Source organism: Danio aesculapii, chromosome 8 (assembly GCF_903798145.1).
Source record: "Danio aesculapii chromosome 8, fDanAes4.1, whole genome shotgun sequence".
In the NCBI taxonomy this organism is placed as follows: domain Eukaryota; kingdom Metazoa; phylum Chordata; class Actinopteri; order Cypriniformes; family Danionidae; genus Danio; species Danio aesculapii.
Genome location: NC_079442.1, coordinates 41,570,344 through 41,594,463, shown reverse-complemented (window position 1 = coordinate 41,594,463; position 24,120 = coordinate 41,570,344). Strand labels below are relative to the sequence as shown.

At 34.4% G+C, this 24,120-nt stretch overlaps 1 protein-coding gene across 1 annotated transcript; it reads right to left on the bottom strand.

Annotated features, from left to right (window-relative positions):
- Nucleotides 1-889: 889 nt before the first annotated feature.
- anapc7 (anaphase promoting complex subunit 7) lies at nt 890-20,013 on the bottom strand. Its single transcript, XM_056463994.1, has 11 exons — nt 19,804-20,013; nt 18,035-18,224; nt 15,346-15,465; nt 14,230-14,341; nt 12,575-12,728; nt 9,927-10,069; nt 9,731-9,848; nt 9,326-9,522; nt 6,448-6,672; nt 4,467-4,617; nt 890-1,935 (listed from the first exon to the last, which is right to left on the bottom strand). The coding sequence occupies exons 1-11, from the start codon at nt 19,902-19,904 to the stop codon at nt 1,746-1,748; spliced, it is 1,701 nt and encodes a 566-aa protein (XP_056319969.1). The 5' UTR covers nt 19,905-20,013; the 3' UTR covers nt 890-1,745.
- Between the last annotated feature and the right edge of the window lie 4,107 nt (nt 20,014-24,120).

Here is a 24,120-nt window from a genome sequence, read left to right as displayed (position 1 = left end):
TGGTTGTATTGCTGTCTTTTGTTGTGGTCGTAAATGAGATTCAAAACATGGAAAGTATAAGAGTGTGTTCGTGATTTTAATTGCAAAAACATTTTAAAACAGTCCTATTTACACAATGTAGAAACATTCAAATAATACAAACGCAGCATAAAAATTAAATAAACGTACAGACATTTGAATTTCTATACGTGTGAAGTCAAATTTAACAGAACAGGGAAAAAAAAAAAAGTACAAATTTTTCTTTTAGATTTTGTAGTTAAATACAACTTGAGAAATTTCCAAACGTTCATCCACTCAGAGCCAACAAAAAACTAAAAGTAGCAATACAGGCCAAAAACTGTGGTCATGTGGAAAAAAAGTACACTCCAAAAAAATAGTGTGTGCTGTATTTCAACTAATTCAAAATGAGGAAAAGGTTTTCATTTATGTTCAATCCATCCAATTGTCCCGACACAAAGCCATTGTTTCAGCATTTTTTTTTATAGCGTAAAGCACAATTACGGAAACAAACAACTTTTTTTTTTTTTTTTGAAGATGTGAAGATTTTGATGTGCTGTTTTTCAATTAATTTCAAATGAGGAAAAGGTTTTTTGTTTTTTTGGGTGGGGAACAACTTAATTTATGTTCAATCCATTCAATTGTCCCAACCCAAATCTATTGTTTCAGCACTTTTGTTTATAGTGTAAAGTTCCTGGGGAGAAGAAAAAAAAAAAAGAGAAAAACTTTTTTTTTTTTTACTCTGATTTTGAGGTGAATTTTTTATCTAATCACCACAAAAATCAATAAAAGGGGAAAAAAAAAACCTATGTACATGCTATATATATATATATATATATATATATATATATATATATATATATATATATATATATATATATAATTTTGGCATGAAATATGACCCGATGGCAAAACTTATGGCTAAAACAAACAAATAAAACTATGAAATTAAACAAAAAAAACAAAAAAAACAAAGTAAGCCCTAAAAGAAAACAAAAAACACCTGCTCAACTTTATGAAGAAACAAACCCTTGCAGAAATGAACATTTTAGACAAAACGTGTTTAACTGTTAAAATGATGTGGGGGCAAACATTCAAAAAAGTTTTCCTTTCTGATTTTGTGGTGAAATACAACTTGACCAAATCTCCTAATGTTCATCAGATCCAACAGCATTAGCACTCTGCCATTTAAAGAGTAACTTTAAACAATCATCTCTTTTACTAGAGTAAATCAAAGCTCAAAACAGCACGCAAAATAACAGTACTGACAGTGAAAAACAAAAGCTGCAAAAGTGAAGCTCATGATGCTAATAAAGCGTTAGAAAATAATAAATCGCAGTAAATCCTTTATATTTTTACTCCAACATCTGATCGGCTTCATCTTAAATGGACAGTTTATTGTTGGCCTGCTCATTTCTGAACTCAAGAACTCTCTGTTCTACTATATTAGCTTGCTTTTTTTCCTCTTTATTCTCCTGTATGACAAAACTGGAGTCCAAATGACCAAATAATTAATAGTAAACCCTTTATATATATTTTTTAGTCCAACATCCCATCGACGTCAACCTCGATGAACAGTTTATTATTAGCCAGCTCATTTCTGAACTCAAGAACTCTCTGCTGTACTACATTACCCTTTTGTATGACAACTGGAGACCAAACCAAATATATCAGTGATCCATCAGTGTCCAGTAGAGGGCAGCAGTGAGCCTGATGTGTTTTAGTGCTGAGTCGTGGTGGTCTGGTGGTCACTGCATGCCGAACCACTGCTCCTGATCTGCCCACTGCGCCGCCTCGCTGTCGCTGCCCTCCAGATCTCCTTCCTCTCCGCTGCCCTCCATGTCGTCTCCGTCTAGCTCCACCGTGGCATCTGTGGGACTCTCCTCCTTCTCCATCTTCTGCATCCCCTCCAGAGACTTCTGGTCATTGGGGTCCAGGCTGTGGACGAGGAACAGAAACACACCGTCAGTTTTAGCATTATAACGAGCTCAGCATGTGGGATTTTATTACTTTGAAATTGAACCCAGCGGTCCTACTGCACCTAACCAGCTCTGAGCTGGAATCCAACTAGTAATTTTTTGTATGGGAGTCGGTTACTCTAACAAGGAGGATAAAGGCAAAAAGGTCTGTCTCTAGAGCACCTTTAGAGGTGAGGAGTGAGGTTTACCAACATAGCACTTCGCTAGCTGGTCGACGTTACACTCACCCATCTAAACCTCACTCCCATCCCGGACGAGCCCCCAAGTGTAACCCACCGTTCGTGCAGCATTCAACCTGCCCTGAGCTGGGATCAAACTGGCCATTCTTTGCATGGGAGTCAGCTGCTCTAACAAGGAGGCTAAACACCATGGCCTCTAGCGTCTGTCACTAGAGATCAGAGGAGTGAGGTTTACCTGCATAGCGGTTCGCTATCTAGCCTCCGTAACACTTACCCACCTAAACCTCACTCCCATCCCAGACGAGCCCCCAAGTGTACCCCACCGTTCATTCTGCACCCAACCTGCCTTGAGCTGGAATCGAACTGACAATTCTTTGCATGGGAGTCAGTTGCTCAAACAAAGAGGCTAGAGCACCTTTAGAGGTCAGAGGAGTGAGGTTTACCTGCATAGCACTTCGTTAGCTGGCCTCCGTTACACTCACCCCCCTAAACCTCATTCCCGGACAAGCCCCCATGTGTAAACCGATCCTTCTGCATCAAACCCAGGCTGAGCTGGGATCAAACCGGCGATTCTTTGCATGGGAATCACTTGCTCTAACAAGGAGGCTAAAGACCATGGCCTCTAGCGTCTGTCTAGCACTTCGCCAGCTGGTCTCCTTTACAGAAACAATGCATAAATAGATTTAATTGATGGGGATAGTTCAGCACAAAACTGAAAAGTCATTCACTCATCCTGCACTTGTTCCAAAAGTGTTTCTGTTTCTTTCTTCTGTTGAACACAAATGAAGATAAACTGAAGAATCGTGGGAGAAAAACATCCTATTATTGATGCCAGTGGCTGCTTTTTCCTACGTTCTTCAGAATATCTGATGTAGAAAGGAATTAATTCAAGTGTTGAACCACTTGAGTGAGTTTTCTTTTGTAGTTTTAAGGTGAATTATAGAGTTTAGTTTATGATAACAAAAATAAAAAAATTTAATAGGAGTTGTTACGGCTGTTGCCTGTGTGTTTGTGCTTGCGTGTGTGTCATGACGTCACTCACTGTTTGTTTCCTAGAGTCCGCCTTTGCGCACCTGCTGTGAGTTGTGCTCATTGAAAATTGCCTATAAATAAGGACCAACATTGAGCGGAGAGAGAGAGAGAGAGGAGACTTCACAGCCAGCCATCAAGCTTTTAATTTCTTTAATTTATTGTTTTGTTTCCCTTAAGTCTTACTTTGATCTGCTTTGTTAATTGTTGGGTTGTTTAGTGTTAAATATTTGTTGGAAACCGTGAGTTTTTGATTTTTATTCATTCTTTCTTAGTTGTTACACATGATTTGTTTGGTTCTAATAAATGTATTAATTTAGACCACTTAGTTCGTGTGTACTCTTTATGTTGCGTTCCCTTTTAGGATTAATTCTTTTGTGTTGATTAAAAAAAAGGGTTCGTAACAGGAATAAATAAAATCTAACACAAATAATTAAAATATACTACTACTGCTGCTGCTACTAATAACAATACATACAAATATCTGAAATCCAAAGATTTTTTAATAATTAAACATTAAAAGAAACATTTAAAAAAATAATAAATAGAAAAATACATCAAGTGTTAATTCATAAATATGAGTATGAATACAATTTATAAAAAATATCGATACACAAAATATTATTATATATACTTCAAACCGGAAAGTCATGTTGGCCAATCAGAAGTCTCAAAAAAAAAAAAAACAACAAGGTGGAACCTCAATGGCTAATCATTTTAACATTTGTTTTGGGCCTGTTATTTGTTTTGTTTTTCTCAGAGGGGGAAAGCCCTGCCCATTAGTGACAATCTCTCCCTCATTAGCATAGGATGTTAGTCTTGTTGTTGAATCTGCCACTATGCTGGCATACAGGCATTCATAGCTCCGCCCTTTTTTGAAAAATGTGCAATCGCATTTAAATTTAAAGCGACAGTCACTAAAACGGCACAATTAGGATCAAAGCCTAAAACAGTCCGTTTCAAAGAGTTAAAAAATACGATCTGTGGAGTATTATGGGCTGAAACTTCACATACACACTCTAGGAGCATCAGAGACTTATTTTCAGAGGATATCAGATATATTCTCTAGTGATATCAGAGACTTGTATAAACGGTGTAATGGGTCACCTTTATTACAAATACTTTTAGCAAGTAGCAGAAAAGCTGTAACTTATAAATGGTTTCAGGATGATTATTCCAGGGCCTGATGGATAGGAATGACTTTGTATGGAGATATTCATGTTTAGCTTAGAATTTGTTTCAAAGAAGCACATTGGACATATTAAGAGATTCTGCTGTTTACCTCAGTGCTATACTGTACTGGTCCATCGCCTCCTGATAGTCATTAACAGCGACCAGAAAATCTCCCAGCATTCTGTGCAGCACACAGTCGCTCTGATTGGCTAACGTGTTTCGCAGAAGAGCAATTCCTTCCTCATACTTCTGTTCTCGACCTGTAAGAGATATTGATTTGATGTTAATAAATACTTTATCATGCTTCATTAATAAATCAAAAAAATAAATAAAATAAAACGAGACAATAATAGTATAGTGCAAATATATATATACATACACACATATATACATACATACACAGCTGAAGTCAGCATTATTAGCCCCCCTTTGAATTTTTTTTCTTTTTTATATATTTCCCAAATGAGGTTTAACAGAGCGAGAAATTTTTCACAGTATGTCTGATAATATTTTTTCTTCTGGAGAAAGTCTATAAAAGCAGACTAAAAGCAGTTTTTAATTATTATTATTAGCCCCTTTAAGCTATATATTTTTTGATAGTCTACAGAACAAACCATCATTATACAATAACTTGCCTAATTACCATATCCTGCCTAGTTAATCTAATTAACCTAGTTAAGCCTTTAAATGTCACTAAGCTGTATAGAAGTGTCTTGAAAAATATCTAGTCAAATATTATGTGCTGTCATCATGGCAAAGATAAAATAAATCAGTTATTAGAAATGAGTTAATAAAACTATTGTTTAGAAATGTGTAAAAATCTCTCTGTTAAACAGAAAATGGGGGAAAAATACTTCAACTGTGTATATAGAAATATAAAACAAAACAAAAAATTACACACAAATTAAATAATGCAGAAAATTATTACAACTATGAGGAATTGATAAATTTAAAAAATATAATAAAAATAACATCAATTGTTATTATTAATAATATTATATTATTAAATTAATAAAAACTGAAAATACATAAATATTTAATTGAGATTTTTTTAAAGTAAAATAAGAAATTGAAAAAATATACATAATTGAAAAAATTAAAATAATAAAATATTCACGATAATAACAATAAAAAAATTAGTAAGAATAACTAAAATATAATTTAAATAATTAAAATATACTACTGCTGCTGCTACTAATAACAACAATACAATAAAAAACTGAAATATAAAAATGTTAAAAATTAAACAGAAAAATAATGAATTAATAGTTAATAGTTATAGGTAGAAAAATAATTAATTGAAAAATACATCAAAAAGTAAATAAATAAATATTTTTTAATAAATTGTATTCACAATCATAGAAGCCAACGCACCAAATATTATTATTATTAAAATGAAAAATCTAAAAAAAACAAATATTATTATTATTTTAAAAAATATATAAAAAACAATATTATTATTATTTAAATGAAAAATCTAAAAAAAAAAACTTTAGTGAAATAATACGAAGATGAAAAAACCTAAAGAACTAAAATATTAATTAATTAAAAAAACATAATATATTGTGCAAAATGTTAATAATTAATCATAAAAAAATCTATTTATAGTTATGAATAAGATAGAAAAATAATCAATTAAAAAATACTCAAAAAGTAAATGAATAAATACGATTATGAATACAATTTATAAAAAATAAGACACATTGATACATCTATTATTATTAATATTTATTAAAATTATTATTATATTAAAATTATTATATTTATTATTTATTACAATTTATTAAAAGATGATATGTCCATAAATCCATATATATATACATATATATATATATATATATATATATATATATATATATATATATATATATATATATATACATATATATATACATATATATATATATATATATATATATATATATATATATATATATATATATATATATATATATATATATATATATATAAATATATATAATTATAATAATAGTTATATAATAATCGTTATATAATAATAATAAAAATAATAATAACAGTAAAATAATAGTTCCTGATTTACTGTACAGAGAAGCCGATCTGAGACTCACTGAGCAGCTCTGCTTTCTTGACCACTGCTTTGATGTAGTCGGGCCGCTGCGCGAGGGCTTTGTCCAGCAGAGTCTTGGCCTTCTCCTGGGTCATGGGGTCTTCCAGACACACGGTGGCCAGAATGGTCAGAGTCTGAGCGTTTGCTCCCAGAGTCTTATAAATATTGTTGGCCATCCCCATCGCCTCACGGATGCCATTAGATGCAAGATAGCAGTCGATCAGACCTGGAAACAAAAATAAAAGAAAGATCGAATAATGATGTTGTACACACATTCAAAAGTACAAGGCGGCAATAGAATCGATTAAACATGAAACATGCAGCTTACTTAGCCTTTTGTTTACAGCTGATATTCAAATGTGTTGTGGTCAATCAAATCACAAAAAGATCCATCTTTTCTGTCTAGTTTTCTGATGAAGGGGGTTTGTGTGTGTGTGTGTGTGTGTGTGTGTGTGTGTGTGTGTGTGTGTGTGTGTGTGTGTGTGTGTGTGTGTGTTAAAGGGATAGTTTACCCTCAAAAATTGGAAATTTACCCACACATGTGCGATTTCAAACCTTTGTGACTTTCATACTTTCTGTTAAATATAAAAGAAGATATTTTGAAGGCAAATGAAAATTGGTAACCATTCACTTCTATAGAAAAAACCAATACTATGGAAGTCTATGGTTTATAGTTTTTAGCTTTCTTCTAAATATCTTATTTTGCGTATAAAATAAGATACAATTTTAAGATATAAATAGGATATTTTAAAGAAAGATGAAAGCTGGTAACCATTTACTTCCTTATGAAAAACAAATACAATGGAAGTCAATGGTTACCGGTTTCTAGCTTTCTTCAAAATATCTTCTTTTGTGTATTATGGAGCAGCTGAGCTACAATCATGGTTCCTAAAACTCAGAATTTGAGCAAACTAAACTGAAATTTAAGTTCATGGTACAGGCCCCTGGTGCAAACAGCCCCATACTGTGAAAGCAATCCAGTCAAATGCATCTGAATGTGATCAAAACTGGACAAGCTCAAAACAAAATCTGCATTTATATCATCCACTTGTTTGAAGAAAACACATCTTAAAGGGACAGTTCAGCCAGTTCTTCCGCAGCATTTACTAAGGGTGCAACGGTTCAAACTACTCAGGTATGGTTGGTGCTATGTTTAGAAAAAAAATAATATACCTATTTATTGGATAAGAAAAACCTGACAATTCTATTACTGTTATTATTATTCGATGTGTTTTTAATTATGTTTATTATTACTTTTTTTTTTCATTTATCCTTGTATGTATCTTACAGCTGCACATTTTTATGTCTGTAAAGAGCCTTGAGATGCTACTTTTAAAGGCGCTATATACATATTATTATTATTATTATTGTTATAATTCAACCTGCTTCCTTATATAAAAGAAACACTAGCAGTTTTTTTTTCACCTGCAAACATTTTGACAAAAATGAACTAAACATAAAATAGCTTACACGGGGTAATTTTTTTACATTCAAGAGCATCTAGCTCAGCCCTGTTCCTGGAGATCTGCCTTGCTGCATAGTTTAGCTCCAACCCTGATCAAACACACCTGAACCAATTCATTAGGATCTGAAGCAGCACTTGATAATAATTACAGGTCAGGTGTATTTGATATGGGTTGCAACTGAAATTTGCAGGAAGGTAGATCTCCCGGTACAGGGTTGGTCACCCCTGATCCAGTCCAGTGTTTCTCAACCACGTTCCTGGAGGACCACCAGCACTGCATGTTTTGGATGTCACCTTTGTCACACCCATTACAGGTCTTTCATTCTCTGCTAATGAGCTGATCATCTGAATCGGGTGTGTTTGTTTAAGGAGACAGGGAAAATGTGCAGAGCTGGTGGTTCTCCAGGAATGGGGTTGGGAAACACTGATCTAGGCTATCTTCAAGGTTTGTTGTTTTTCTTTGAGTCTGTCTGAATCTACATTGAGTGTCTGTTGAAACACTGACATCATTGTGCTGTGTTTCGGTCTCAAACTTGATGTCAACAACAGACTTACATACTAAAATGTGATTGGACGGGTCTTCACAAGAGCAATGCATGAAGAAGCGTAAAACTGAAATGAATGCAAAACATTTTTTTGCATTGTTGTTGTTGTTTTTATCACCAAAGCAATATTAAAAACACATATTCTGAAACGCAGCTCACAGGGCACAGCGAACTGTGGGAGGATGATTCGATTTTTTACAGAGAACCATTGCACCTCTACCATTTACTCACAGTCAAGTGGTTATAAACTTTATACATTTCTTTCTTCTGTTAAAAACAAAACAAGAGATTCTGAAGAATGTTGGAAAAAAAACACCCATTAACATTCATTCATCCCCCTTCGACTTATTTATCATAGGTCGCCACAGCGGAATGATCCGCCAACTATTCCAGCATATGTTTTACACAGTGCATGTCCTTCCAGCTGCAACCCAGTACTGGGAAACACCCATACACACTCGCATTCACACACACACTCATACACTACGGCAAATTTAGTTGATCCAATTCATCTATGGCACATGTCTTTAGACTGTAGGGGAAATCGGAGCCCCTGGAGGAAACCCACGCCAACACAGGGAAAACATGCAAACTGGCCCAGCTGGGACTCGAACCAGCGACCTTCTTGCTGTGAGGCGACAGTGTTAGCCACTGAGCCATCCATTAACATCCATAATAGAAACAAAAGAACTATGGAAATTTGTAACTGTTTTATTTTTTCAACATTCTTCAAATTATCTTTGTGTTCAACAAAAGAAAGAACCTCAAACTGGTTTGGAATGAGTGAAGGATGAGTAAATGATGACAGAATTAACATTTTTGGGTGGCCTTAATCATGACCATTGCTCATTAAACAGAAGTGTTCTTGCCTTCGTAGCAGTCGAGCCTGCAGGGTGCGAGTCTCATGGCCTCTCTGAAGTGAATGATGGCCTCCTGTACGCGGCCCATGTTCCTAAGCGCGACCCCCTTCAGGAGCAGCGCCTGCACACTGTTACTGTTCAGCTGGATGGCTTTAGCTCCCAGATACAGAGCGCGCGAGTAACGCTTACTGTAGAAACTGTGGCATCTGAGGACAACGACACACATCAGAAGTAGAGATGGGCATTTCATTCATCCATTTTCTTTTCGGCTTAGTCTCTTTATTCATCAGGGGTTGCCACAGCGGAATGAACCGCCAACTTATCCAGCATATGTTTTACACAGCGGACATTTCACACAAAATTGTTATATTATTATTATTATATCTGTGCACAATTCTAAAAGGTCAGACTCACCCGGATATGACCCAGGGCTCAGCATGCTGGTCAGAGATGTTGAACAGACGTCCTCCTAAAACCTCCACATCTTCCAGATGACCCTCTCTGGCCATGAGATAGCCGTATACATCCATACCTACAAAAATGATTTCATTTTAAATGAGACATCGTGTTTTGCATCAGCATTATTAGGCGACTGGTTATCACCCTGTACCTTTGATGAGGTACGGGTCCAGCATCTGAGCCTGTTCAAACTTCAGGATGGAGTTCTTGGTGTCTCCGGCTCTGAAATACACGTCCGCCAGGGTGACCAGAAGATCAACATTGTCCCTCAACAGAGACTTCTTCTCCAAAGAGCTGAGGAGATATAGGAGATATTTAATATACAGTTTAAGTCAGAATTATTAGCCTTCCTGTATATTTTACAACCCAATTTCTGTACAGAGAGAAGATTTTATACAACACATTTGTAAATATAATAGTTTAATAACTCATTTCTAATAACTGATTTATTTTATCTTTGCCATGATGACAGTAAATAGTTGACTAGATATTTTTCAAGATACTAGTATTCAGCTTAAAGTCACATTTAAAGGCTTAACTAGGTTACTTAGGCAGGTTAGGGTAATTAGGCAAGACATTGTATAACAATGGTTTGTTCTGTAGACAGATCAAAATAAATATTGCTTAAAGGGGCTAATAATATTGACCTTAAAATGTTTTTGTTTTTTTTTACTTAAAAGTGCTTTTAATCGACCCGAAATAAATCAAACAAGACTTTCTCCAGAAGAAAAAACATTATAGGAAATACTGTGAAAAAATCCTTGCTCTGTTAAACATAATCTGGGAAATAATTGAACAGAATAAAAAAGATTTATGACATAAAATAAAAATGGATAGCTTTGGCCACTGCCCACAATATATCCCTGTAAGACACTTTGTTGTCCATGGTGACCTACCTATATATAAACAGATACCTAGATATAAATAAAAATAAAAGATCTGAATTGAATGAAAAAATATATATTTTAAGGTAAAATACATATTTAAATGTTCAAATTTCTGAATATTAAATCTTGTAGATTATATGTACATTATACAACATTAGTATCAATTATAAAATGTATTTTAAAAAGTTTTGTAAAATAATTGTTGATTTTAATTAGTTGTTTGCTTCAATTCAAAATAAAGCTATACAATATTTCCTATTGTATTTGTTATTATTGAATATTACAATTATCAACTTATAAAAGAATATCATAAATACAATAAATATTTAAATGTAAAAACTAAATGTCTGAATATTTCATTTTGTAATCACATGTAGGTTATACAATATTAGTACTGATTATAAAATTTGATTATCAAACGTATTATAAAATAATTGTTGATTTTAATTAATTATTGGCTTTATTAATTCATTTTCTTTTAGCTCAGTTCCACAGGGTCGCCACAGTGGCATGAACCGCTAAAAGAATATCATAAAATACATTTAGAAAATCTTTATTTTTGTAAATTCTCCTACCTATTTTAATGGCCAATGCTGATAGCCAATTTCACACAGTGATGCTGGTAAATTGCCATAAAATTACTGGCACAACTTCACAGGTATATTTTTTATAAAAAATGAAGCTGCTCACACCCAGCCGATGTTAATGTAATGTTACAACTTCTTTCTCTTTTTTCCAATTATTTTTTATTTTAAAGGGCCTGTTTACACATGATCTCACACACGATCCTTACACTGGCTGCCTGATAAGTTTCGTATTGATTAAAAAATATTGCTTCTTACCTATAAAGCTTTAAATAATCTAGCTCCTGTTTATCTAAACAATCTTCTGTCTCGCTACAATCCAACCCGCTCTTTAAGATCTCAAACTCAGGGCTCCTCGTAGTACCTCGAAACGCAAAGTCGAATAAAGGAGGTCGAGCCTTTTCATTTATGGCTCCTAAACTCTGCAATAGCCTCCTGATAATGTTCGAGGTTCAGACACACTCTCGCAGTTCAAAACTAGATTAAAGACCTATCCGTTTAGTAAAGCATACACTCAGTGCACCACTTAGCGGTATGATACATGAATGTGTTCCACACAGATTTCTGCATCTTGTTTATATACACTATTGAACAGCAGCTACGCTAATTATTCTCTTTATTCTCTATTTCCACCTGGGGATACTCTTCCCGAGGCCCTCAGACTGTGCAGCGCCACTGATTCGATCCAAGACCAGCGACGAGATGATCCCAAGGTTTCCATAATCCTGGACCAGGCTGTATCCTGAGCAGCTGCTGTGGTGGTCATGGAGGAGTGGAGAGCATGAGACTGATTCCTGGGATGCTCCGGGGACAGACGAGTCTCGCTGACGTCCAGTTTCTCCAGCGCCTAGACTGCAGCTCTGCACAAGACATTTGGTTGTAGGAGAAATGGTCGTGCCCAACTGAGCCTGGTTTCTCTCAAGGTGTTTTATCCTTCACTTTCGCCAATTGGTGAAGTTTTTCCTCGCCGCTGTCGCCACTGGCTTGCATGGTTAGGGATCTGTAGAGCTGCGCTCGATGGATTTACTCTCTCAGCTAAACTGAACTTAAACACTGAAAACTGAACTGACACCGTTTCAATTTACTATGATCTTCTATGTGAAGCTGCTTTGACACAATCTACACTGTAAAAGCGCTATACAAATAAAGGTGAATTGAATTGAATCTCTTCATGGAAATTTACCAGAATTTTTTGAAGAAAGTCTGTATGTGTGAAAGGGGCTAATGCATCAATGGCAAAACAATGGCTGAGAAATAAATCAATTCACTGAAACAATGAATTTAAACAACGTAAAAAGCCTTCTTTAGTTACAGTGTCAAATCCTCACCAGATAGTGTTGATGGCTCTCTGATTGTCCCCTCCATGAATGAAAGCATGTGCTTTGATCCAGACAGAGAGCCAGTCCAGATTGGGGATACTCTGAATCACGTCCATGGTCATGGAGGCCACCTCAGCTCCCTTCACTGACAGAGACAGAAGACCTGCAGACCACGACACAAGAACCAGCTTTCAATTTGCCCTCACAATCAACATTAAAGGGATTGTTCAGCCCAAAAATCAACAGTTCCTTGCCCTTTCCTAACAATGAAGTGGTTCTAAGCTTTTTTGAGTTTCTTTCTTGTGTTTAACACGAAAAGATATTCTGAAGAATGTTGGAAAAATGAGCCATTGACACTAATGGCTGTTTTTTTTCCTTAACATTCTTCAGTAGGTCTTCAACAGAAGGAAGAAACAAGAGGAGGATGAGCAAATGATGACAGAATTTAAAATCTTCCACTGCAAAAAAATGCTTTTGTCTGCTCAAAGTCCAAATATCAAAAAAAATCTGAAATCAAGAAGCATTTTCTACCCAAGCAAAAAATATTGTCTTGTTTTCAGAAATAATATGACAAAATTAAATGATTTTTTTCTGGAACAATGGGGTAAGCTATATAATATTTTAAATACAAATAAAAATAACAATCTTTGCTTTGAAATAAGATTTTATGTTTACCCCATTGGAAGATTGTTTTGCTTATTTTGGAAAAAACACTTCATTTTGAAGTATTATTGTTGAAAAGAAGACAATATTTTACTTGATTTAAGAATTTTAAGATATTTGGACAACATTTTTTGCTCCGTGGGTGAACTATTCCTTCAAATACCAACAAAAAACAAAAACTGGCAGATTATTTGCTTGATTTAAAACTCACTTCATTCTGACATTATTTCTAAAAAAGAAGACAATAGTTTTCACTTGTGTTTAATCTTTCTTGATGTAAGATTTTTTGTTATTTAGACTACTTTTCTTTCAGTGTTCCTTCAAATACCACAAAAACCATATAAAAACAAAATCAGCAGATTATTTTGCCTGATTTAAAACTCACTTGATTTTGACATTATTTCTGAAAACAAGACAATATTTTTTACTTGCCTAAAAATGCTTTCTGATTTAAGGAGCCACAAAACCCTAAAGCACATTTTTTTTAGATGTTGACAGACATATATGTGACATGTTGCTAAAAACACTTTGAAGTGAACACACTTAAAGTGGAAATTGGTTGTTTTCGTGTTGTTTGGAGCAAATTTGTTCTTCTGGTTTAAAAAGAAATTCCAGTGTGGTGATTGGGCGGCAGTACCAGGCAGTACAGTGAGGCCATTGAGTTTTGAGCATGTCTGTGCATTAATGCATGAGAAATAGTTGGTTTGCAAATTAGCTGTTTTTTTTATGCAAACTTTTCCCCCTTTCACCACTCGACACTATCACCTAAACAAAGCTGGACCCACTTTCCTGACATTTTTCAAACTAGAGGTGTGAAAATACCTTGCTAAGACGGGGGTTTCATGAGGTTTAATCAACCTTTAAGCGTTTTTATATTTTAGTTAGATTGGACCACAAAACAAGCCAAAAACTCATAAGAAAAGCATTTTTTGCAGTGTTGGTGAACTATCCCTTTAAATACCAACAAAAAAAAAAAAACACAAAGTTGAATTCATGCTGACCAATGATGGCATCGAGAGCCAGAGGACACTGTCTCAACACCTCCTTATAGCTTGTAACCGCCGATCGCTCTTGACCGGCCTTTCTGTACAGATTTGCCAGCATCATGTTGATCTGTAACACAAACACACGTCATCAAACAATCTGCTCTTTTCATTTGTCACTTTTAGACAAACAATCCCATACATTTGTTTGGTTTTAGGGCTGCACAAATATATAATTTCAGTCATTTCATCATTATAGCCACATCGCAGGACCTGCAATGTCAAAGTGGGTTTCCAGTTCATAACATTGTGGAGTCATTGCAAATATGTATTCTATATATTCTATTTATATATGCTTGCAGTTTGTTTATTATACGTAAAAATCATTTAAAAAATCATCCCAATGAAATTAAAATGATTAATCCTTAAACAGAGCAATTCAAGTCATTGCAATATTGAATTAAAACAAAATATTGCAATAAAAACAAAATATTGAAAAAAAAGGCATTTAATTAGCCCTAAAGCACAGTAAACCTATCCAATTTTGAAACATTATTGCACTTTTAAAAAACTTTTTTGAAATAAATGTTAAATAATAGCATTTTTTTTCTTACTGAATGATTATAAACAATAATAATAAATATTTTTTATTTAATTTAAATTGTTTATTAATTTAAATTTAAATTATTTATAAAGTTACGTTTTTTCCTGTGATTTCCAATCTTCAGTTCTACATGATCCTTCAGAAACCATTCTAATATGCTCTTCTGTTATGAACAACTATTATTGGTAGGTACTCAATCCTTAATAATGATTTTTTAAATAATCATCAATGTTAAATATATTTCTTGCCTCATAACTTTGTGGAAACATTTTATGATTCTTTAAATAATTCTTTGTTTTACTCATTCATTCACTCTTGAATAATTTAATGTATGGTACTGTATGACAGGTTTCACAAAAATATGAAGCAGCTCAAACGTTTATCACAGATAATAATAATAATAATAATAATAATAACAATAACAATAACAACAATAATAATAATAATAATAATAAATGTTTCTTGAAGGATCACTGAAGACTGGAGTAATGATTCGGACACAGAAGTCCAGCATGTGAAAACAAGCAGACCTTTGGCGTTCTCTGGCGTGAAGGAATCCCATCCAGCACAGAAATGGCATCTTTATCCAGCTTGAGAATAGTGTAACACTCTGCAATCTTGTATTTCACTTCAATCTCTGATGGCAAGTTCTGTAATTAACCAAAGCAGCAAATCAAATGTCAACAAATATGAGCATGCGAAATTAAACAGCCACTACAAACATTACCATGATAATTGAATACAGAGATATGCTAATACAAAGTTACCACAAGTACTGTAACCATTTAAATATGTCACAGTTTAGTGTATTTTTCCATTTACACTTGTATAAATGAACTATAGTTTATTGAACCCTCTAGCAAAAAAACAAACAAAAAAATTCAGACTGTTTCATTCAGACTGTACTGTTTTCACACAGATGTAATTAATACTGTAAACATAAATAATTAAAGTCAGCATGAACTGGAATTTGCCGACATTTTTATTTCAGTATGTTGATGTACTTTTAACTAAAACGGAATATTGAGTAAGGGGCGGGGCTTTCTTATGTGCATCATTCCCTCATAGCAAACTCGCACTGTGTCCTAACAACACGCAACGTGACAAGATTCCAGCGACAAGCTATTTGTCACTGTGCATCAAACATGACACGATATGACAAACATTTAAATACCAGCCATTGCACTCCCAACAAAAAGGTAAAGATTGAAACGTAAACAATGACATTACCTATTTACTATATAACTACAGGTTAAATATGTTTATAAATAATAACTTTAACAGTTAAAAGCTATTAGCTACTAGTTATTTAGTTAAAGTTATTAGTAACTGTCGGCACCAATAGCCTAGTGGTAATGTGTGCTGACATATAGCACTGATGTGCTCACGGCGACCCGAGTTCGATTCCCGGCTCGGGGTCCTTTGCCGATCTTTCCCCTCTCTCTGCTCCCAATGCTTTCCTGTCTGAAATCTCCACTGTCTTATCATAATAAAGGTGAAAAACCCCTAAAAAAATTATTTAAAAAAAAAAAAAAAAAAAAAAAGTTATTAGTAACTAATAAAGTTATGGTAACTAATATCCTTTCGTAAAGCTGCCTTGAAACAATAATTATTATGAAAAGCACTCTACAAATAAACTTGAATTGAAGAAAGACTTTTAATCTAATTATTATATATTAAACCCCTAACATTATTAATAGGCTACAATTGGCAAGTTATTTTCAAGATCTGAGGTAAACTATCTGCTGCTGCTTTCAATAGCATGCAATGGCAATAAATGTCATGTAAAACGCTATTTAAATTCACGTTGGAGACATTTAACACCGAAAGAAGCACATATTCATTACCTGAGGTGATTATTGTTATAGTAGTTTATGCTGTTGTTCAGCCACGAAGTTGCAGAAATAGAAAGCATTTCCAAAAATAGAAATTTTCCACATCGTCATCGCAGTTAGTTCAGACAAAAACTTATTTTAACATGGAAAAGATTGCTTTAAAAGATGTTTTTATTGTGTGTCACAGCGTGTGTTGTTTTGATTTATACTTTTACGTCAAGTGCACCTGTATGATCCGGCGCAGCCTTCGTGCTGTCACATATTCACAAAAATGCTGACGTGCATCTCTCAAAAAATGTAACTACACGACACAATGACGCGTAGCGCAAGCTCTGTGATTGGTCGGCTTGGTAGCAGTGACGAGTATGGGCGGTGTAGAGCGCTGCGAGCCCAATGGAGCGAGTGTTTACAAGTGTTGAGTCCGTGAAGGAGCTCCAGATGGAAACATTTGTTTTGTGTTTATCTTATGATTAAAGTTGTAGCACATTTGCCGGTTCCCGTCTTAGCGTTCAGAAAAAACTAAACACCCGTGAAGAAACTCGACACAGAGGAATATAAAAACATGCTGCCAGCTAGCGTTTCGGAAGTGTTATTGCAGAGCAACACAAACAGCACGCAAAACTATAAATGCATGGCAACACGGAAGGCAGGCGCCATGGGTCACGCTAATCACTCGACGCAGAAGTATAAACCAGCCTCAAGAGGGAGTATGGTTGCAAATAATGCATATCAACAGAGAAGGACCACCAATCCAAACACAGAAGCAAATGGGCAGACTTTATTTGAAGATTACCAAAACAAACATTGTTTTTAGTGGATTCACCTGCATTAATTAATTGTTCAATTTAAAAATAATAGTCCAGTGAAATAAAGATTGTAAATTTTGAATTCACATGGACTTTAAGCAACGGAAGAAAAGAACTAGTACCAAACTATGTTATTTGAGTGAATAAGCACCACGGTAGGGCTGCACAATATTGGAGAAAAATTACATTGCAATATTTTGTTTACATTGTGATATGAAATATATTTCACCAAATGGACTGATGAAACTCTTTTTGTGAAGAATTCACTATTTCAGAATGTTTGGGCTGGTTTTATAGGGCAGTGTGAATGCGTGTATTATTAAATTGATTTCAAACTAGATTTTTAGGGGTGAAAAATGACAAATGAGATAAAAAAAGTGTTTCATATTTGTCTGTTAAGTCTTAATGGCAGTTTAAAAATCTAACGTAAAATGACACTTGGCAATCTTCACTATAAACATTTCATTTATTTAGTCTTTTTTATTGTATCTTGTCCATGAATGCTTTAAACTAGCTTAATATGTCTAAGAAAAGAAAATGCAATTAATAAACTTTAAATCTGTGTCCGTGGAGCTGACCTGTGCCTGCACCGCGGATGTTGTGCTGCCTGTGCTGGAGGGACGAACTTTAGATGTCTTGCTGAGCATCTTCTTCTGCTGTAGAGCCATGTTGTACTTGCAGGCTGCATTCCTGTACTCTTTATCGTGGAAGATGGCATCAGCATGGTACACCAGCAGCTGGTACTTCTGAGACGGGGAGAACAGCTCCCTGAAAAAAGGGAAGATATAACTGGTTAACATTCAGCTATTGAATGAGTTTGCACGTGTGTATTCATCAATATACAACTGGAAGCTTTCAATTAAAGGTAGACTTGTAAGTAATGTTCAGCTTCTTGGACAGACTGATCACTGGCTTAAAAAGAGCTCAATGTACAGTGAGGAGCCATGGGTTGTAAATTCTATTGGCAATGAATTAATTGTAATTTCTATGATCTTTTTTAGGGCAACACGATGGCTCAGTGGTAAGCACTGGTTCCTGGTTCAAGTCCCGGCTAGGTCAGTTGGCATTTCTGTGTTGAGTTTGCATGGTTTTCCTGAGTTTGCATGGTTTTCCTCCGGGTGCTCCAGTTTCCCCACAATCCAAAGACATACACTATAGGTGAATTGATTAAACTAAATTGGCCATATGTTTGTGAATGAGTGTGTATGGATGTTTCCCAGTACTCGGTTGCAGCTGGAAGGGCATCCGCTGTGTAAAACATATGCTGGATAAGATGATAAATAACACCTGAAGAATAAAGCGACTTATAGCTATAACTTAAACTATGTGAGTTCAATTAACAAATCTAATCAGAAACACCTAAACATAATAATAATGTCATGTTATGCCAAAATAGTGCAGTCGCTATAATTATTACAATTTGCACAGTAAAATACACTATATTTACAGCTTCAACAGAAATGTAAATTAAACATGCGATTCAATGCTAATAAACATATCCAAACATACACACAAACAAATAAACAACAATGGTGTTTTGCCAAAATAGCAGTCGCTACCATAATGAAGACAATAAAATTGTATATATATATATATATATATATATATATATATATATATATATATATACACATATAATATACAGTATAAATATTCACGAAGAGACATAATATAAACATATTGCTAAATAAAAGTCTCTCTCTTCATGTTTATTCTTTTATAACACTGGTTTAACACATTTTAATCTGTTTTTAATCATATTTAATTATTTTAATTTTATTGTTTCTTTTATTCTTGTTTATGTAAAGCACTTTGAATTACCATTGTGTATGAAACGTGCTATATAAATAAACTTGCCTTGCCTAAAGAAGATGGCCCAAAACTATGATAGCTAACGTTAATAATAAATAACTAGCACTTTTGGAAAAACAATGGTTACCATAGTGAATTGTAAACATTGAGGTAAATTTGGTTTTATATACACACACATTCTGACTTTCTTCTTAATAATATAATTTCATTAAAGGATTCTTTATAAATGATAGTAAAATCATATTAGCCGCCAATGACTATCAAAGCACAACATTGTTCAGTCAATTAAATAGGGCTAATGTTGTTCTGAAGTCATATGTGAATGCAGACTGAATATACAAAGTACCATAGTAAACTATTTAAGGAGCGTTTCATAATTTGTCACTGAACGTATGTGACCAACTTTACCTCAATATCTGATGAACATCAGCTTACTGTATTATGGCACATATCTACATTTAATCAATAACACATCAGATTTAATATCCAATAATTAGTCCGTCTTCCAGGTGTGTTTATATAGTGACGCACTCACGGGTTGTTGGTGCTCATGGTCAGGAGTAAACTACTGATGATCCGGACATTAGAGTGCAGTCCAGCCGCTGCCATATCCCGCACATGATCGATCACATTCATCTTCAAAATCTTTGAGTCTGAAAGCACAATTCTGGTAAGTAAACGAGACGCAACGCAGCGGAAAACACAGCAGTTGCGGAGAAAAGATTTTTTTGAACTGCAGGAAACAATAATATTTCAAAATAAAAGTCGGATTGACCGCCAAAAGAAAAGTCGCTGCTCTTGGCAAGCGTTGTTTACAATATTTCAGCGAAAATCAATCTTCATTAATGAGGTTTATTTGGTCTTTAAGATCGAATTTTAACAAAAAATAAGCATATGGTTTAAAAATACATTAATCAAGCGTAATTTCTAACATTTGACAATGTTTTCATAGTGTTTACGAGAGAAACAAACAAATGTGCAGATTAGTGGGTTTTTTTTGGTTTATGAAAATTATTTTCAATAATAATATTTTATCGTAATAAAAAAAGCATTTGCTTTAATTTTTCTAAATAACTGTTGTGACAGTGGCGAAATATGAATGGGATTCTGTTTATGTAGCTTGTGCAGCTCTGCACAAGACGTTTGGCCAGCGAAGAAATTAAAATGGTCCTGCCCAACTGAGTCTGGTTTCTCTCAATGTTTTTTTTCTTCACTTTCGCCAATTAGTGAAGTTTTTTTCCCTCTCCGCTGTCGCCACTGGCTTGCATGGTTCGAGATCTGTAGAGCTGCGCATCGTTGTATTTGCTCTTCAGAGTTTGGACTCTCAGTAGTGATTATTAAACCACACTGAACTGAGCTAAACTGAACTGAACTTAAACACTAAAAACTGAACTACACTGTTCCTATTTACTATGACCTTTTATGTGAAGCTGCTTTGGCACAATCTACATTGTAAAAGCGCTATACAAATAAAGATGAATTCAATTGAATTATGTAAAAAAGTTTTCAATTTATTCTAACTCGTCTAAATGACTTAAACATAGTTATTTTGACGATGATTGCTAATTACAAACAAAAAACAAATACGTATTTTGGGACTTTACTGTGATTCTTACATTTTCAAATGATTCTAAATAAATAGGCAGCCAATAAATTATTGTCATCTGAATTATATTCTAGTGAGGGTCTTCTTTAAATTCTGTATTAGGTAATTCGTGCAAGAAGGTCACTGGTCCGAGCCTCGGCTGGATCAGTTGGCGTTTCTGTGTGGAGTTTGCATGTCCTCCCTGTGTTTGCGTGGGTTTCCTCCAGGTGCTCCGGTTTCCCTCACAGTCCAAAGACATGCGCTATAGGTGAATTGGTTAAACTAAATTGACCGTAGTATATGAGTGTGAATAAGAGTGTATGGGTGTTTCCCAGTAATGGGTTGCAGCTGGAAGGGCATCCACTGCGTAAAACATGCTGGATAAGTTGGCAGTTCATTCTGCTTTGGCGACCACAGATTAATAAAGGGACTAAGCCAAAACCGGAGCACCTGGAGGAAACCCACACAAACACAGGGAGAACATGGAAACTCCACACAGAAATGCCAACTGACCCAGCAGGGACTCGAACCAGCAACCTTCTTGCTGTGAGGCTATCGTGCTACCCACTGTGCCGCCCTTTCTTTCTTTCTTTCTTTCTTTCTTTCTTTCTTTCTTTCTTTCTTTCTTTCTTTCTTTCAGATAAGGATAATAAACAGGTATTACAAATAAATATAACACTTCAATTAGGGGTTTTAAGGTGTGACTCCTTGAATCATTTAAACAATTCATTAAAAATTGACGATTCAATTAAAAGATTTTCCTGCCTTTATAAACAAATCACTGAATTATTGACTCAAACGATTCATTCAAAACAGATGATTAATTTATAAACTAAGCAAATTCATGTGTTTTTTAATGGATCACTGAAGCATTGACTCAAACCACTGAATCGTTGACTCAAATGATTAATTAAAATACTAATAATTAATTTAGAAATTAAGCTAATTCCTGCCTTTATCAATGGATCACTGCGTCGTTGACTCACATATATCATTCAAAAACAAATGATTTAGAAACTAAGCAAATTCCTTCCTCCATCAATGGATCACTGACTCAAATGAATCACTTAATCACTAAATGATTAATTTAGAATCGAAGCAAATTCATGTCTTTATGAATGGATAACTGAGTCGTTGACTCAAATGAACCACTCAAAAACATCTGATTAATTCAGAAACTTAGCAAATTCCTGCCTTTATGAATAGATCACTGAGTCATTGACTCAAATGAATCACTCAAAAGCAAATAATTAATATAGGAACTAAGCAAATCCATGCCTCCATCAATGGATCACTGAGTTGTTGACACAAATGAATCATTCAAAGACAAATGATTAATTTAGAAACTAAGTATATTCATGTCTTTATGAATAGATCACTGAGTCGTTGACTCAAATGATTCATTCAGAAATAAAAAACTGCATTGCTGAAACTTAAAAATGGTTGGCTCCCAACTATTTTTGTTGACAAACAGAAATAAAAAGAGACACAATGTAACTTGCTCAATATAAGCTGTATAAAATTAATAATGCAACTGAAATAGGAAATATATATATTTTTAAAAAGTTGCTTATTTGACCTGAACTATAAAATTATTCAAACTGTACTCAAATAGTGAACGCTTTTACACCCTTAGAGATGATTATTTTTTTCTCAGTAAATGACACACTTGATTAAAAAGCTCACACATGATTAATACTAACAAATGAATATCGCACACCCCAATCCGCAGTCACACAAAAACAGACAATGTTGATATGTATACTGTTTTACCAGGTTTCACAGGGTTATGTTGTGTACAGAGATACATGTCAGTTGTATGACTTATGCAACTGAATTATTATCTTCTTCATCATCATACTCAGACAGTGGTGATTTGCGGTCTGGTGTCTTTGGGATTTTGAAACCAACAGTCCAATATGCTCTTAAAAAAATCAGGTTGTCATCATTATCATCATAAGAATCAATGCAGGGCTCATATTCATCATGTCCACACGTCAAACTGTTCAAACCCTAACAGTTTGTTTCTCACAATCCACTTCAAAGTGCACAATTGATCACATCTCACAACAACAGAGGAAAATTTCTCCGCAAATGTAAAATCCTTTTAAAAAACAAAAGGAAAACTGCATTATATCAAATAAATCACATTGACACTACCTCTTGAACAGCTTCGAGCTCTTGATAGTAGGTTTCTGATCATGAAGAAGGCTCTGGAAACTCTACAATAATGCTGAAAGAAACTCTGTACCTTGCTGATGTGCAAAGGGGAAAATGTTGAAATGTTCCAGACAAACACAATTCATAACAACAGGAAAAAAAAACAAGAACGTTAATTTATGCACATAAATATACAAATAAATACAGGTAACAAAATAACGATTTCCCTGATTATTAGCAATTAATAGTAATTGGAAGACAGATTTTAAATAGGCCTCAAAGAGCTGTGATGATGAATTTCATTTGGACAAAAACGTGAAAGAAAACATGGCTGCTGTTTGTGCAATGAAATCAGCACGCTATTGTTTCCAAGAAAATCAGAAGCTCAAATCCAGAAAAGTGTCTTTTAGGGTGTGTTCACACTTGTAGTTCAGATATGGTGGTCCATTCTAAAAATTATTCATATACGATCCAGGCTGGCCTAGAATTAATGCAAGCATTATTTTTAAAGTCCGAACAGGACTTAACCTGTATCATTTGAAAATCAAGAAGCGTATCAATGTATTAATGAGTCAAAAAAGCACCAGAAATTCCTCTGTAACACACACACACACACACACACACACACAAATAAATATTTACTGCAGGGAGACACATTTCTAATGCCTGTATTGAACTGTGATAGGTATCATAGTGACTATGATGAAAAAAAAAAAAAACAGGTATAGTCAAAAATTCTGTCGCTTTTATTCACCTTATTCTTCACATACGATGATGCGAAGCCATTTGAATCTTTTAGGCTTGAGACTTCCACTCTCATTCACTTCCATTTATTTTTAGATTTAAAAAACAGCTCGTTCTGCTGCTTGATGTGGCAAACTGACGTCTTCATTATCTGACGTATTATATTATTCTACATTGTCTGTAAGATAGTAATGAACACACTTAGTAGTTTGACCGTTTTCTGCCGTTTGTTATTCCTAGTGATTTCTCCCATAGGCAGCTAAATCGGAAGTTCTAAAACAATCACAAAAACAAGCACACTTCTGCACCGAGGAATGAGGTCTATAGTGAGATTTTGTGATACCATGTTGGTTTTGTGTTTGT

Excerpts from the sequence above, each read along its gene's own strand:
- anapc7 (XM_056463994.1), bottom strand. The coding sequence starts at position 19,904 with ATGAATGTGATCGATCATGTGCGGGATATGGCAGCGGCTGGACTGCAC. Across the intron at positions 15,466-18,034 it reads CATCCGCGGTGCAGGCACAG|AACTTGCCATCAGAGATTGA; the intron begins GTCAGCTCCACG and ends GGTTAATTACAG. Across the intron at positions 6,673-9,325 it reads CAGGCTCGACTGCTACGAAG|GTCTGATCGACTGCTATCTT; the intron begins GCAAGAACACTT and ends TTTTGTTTCCAG.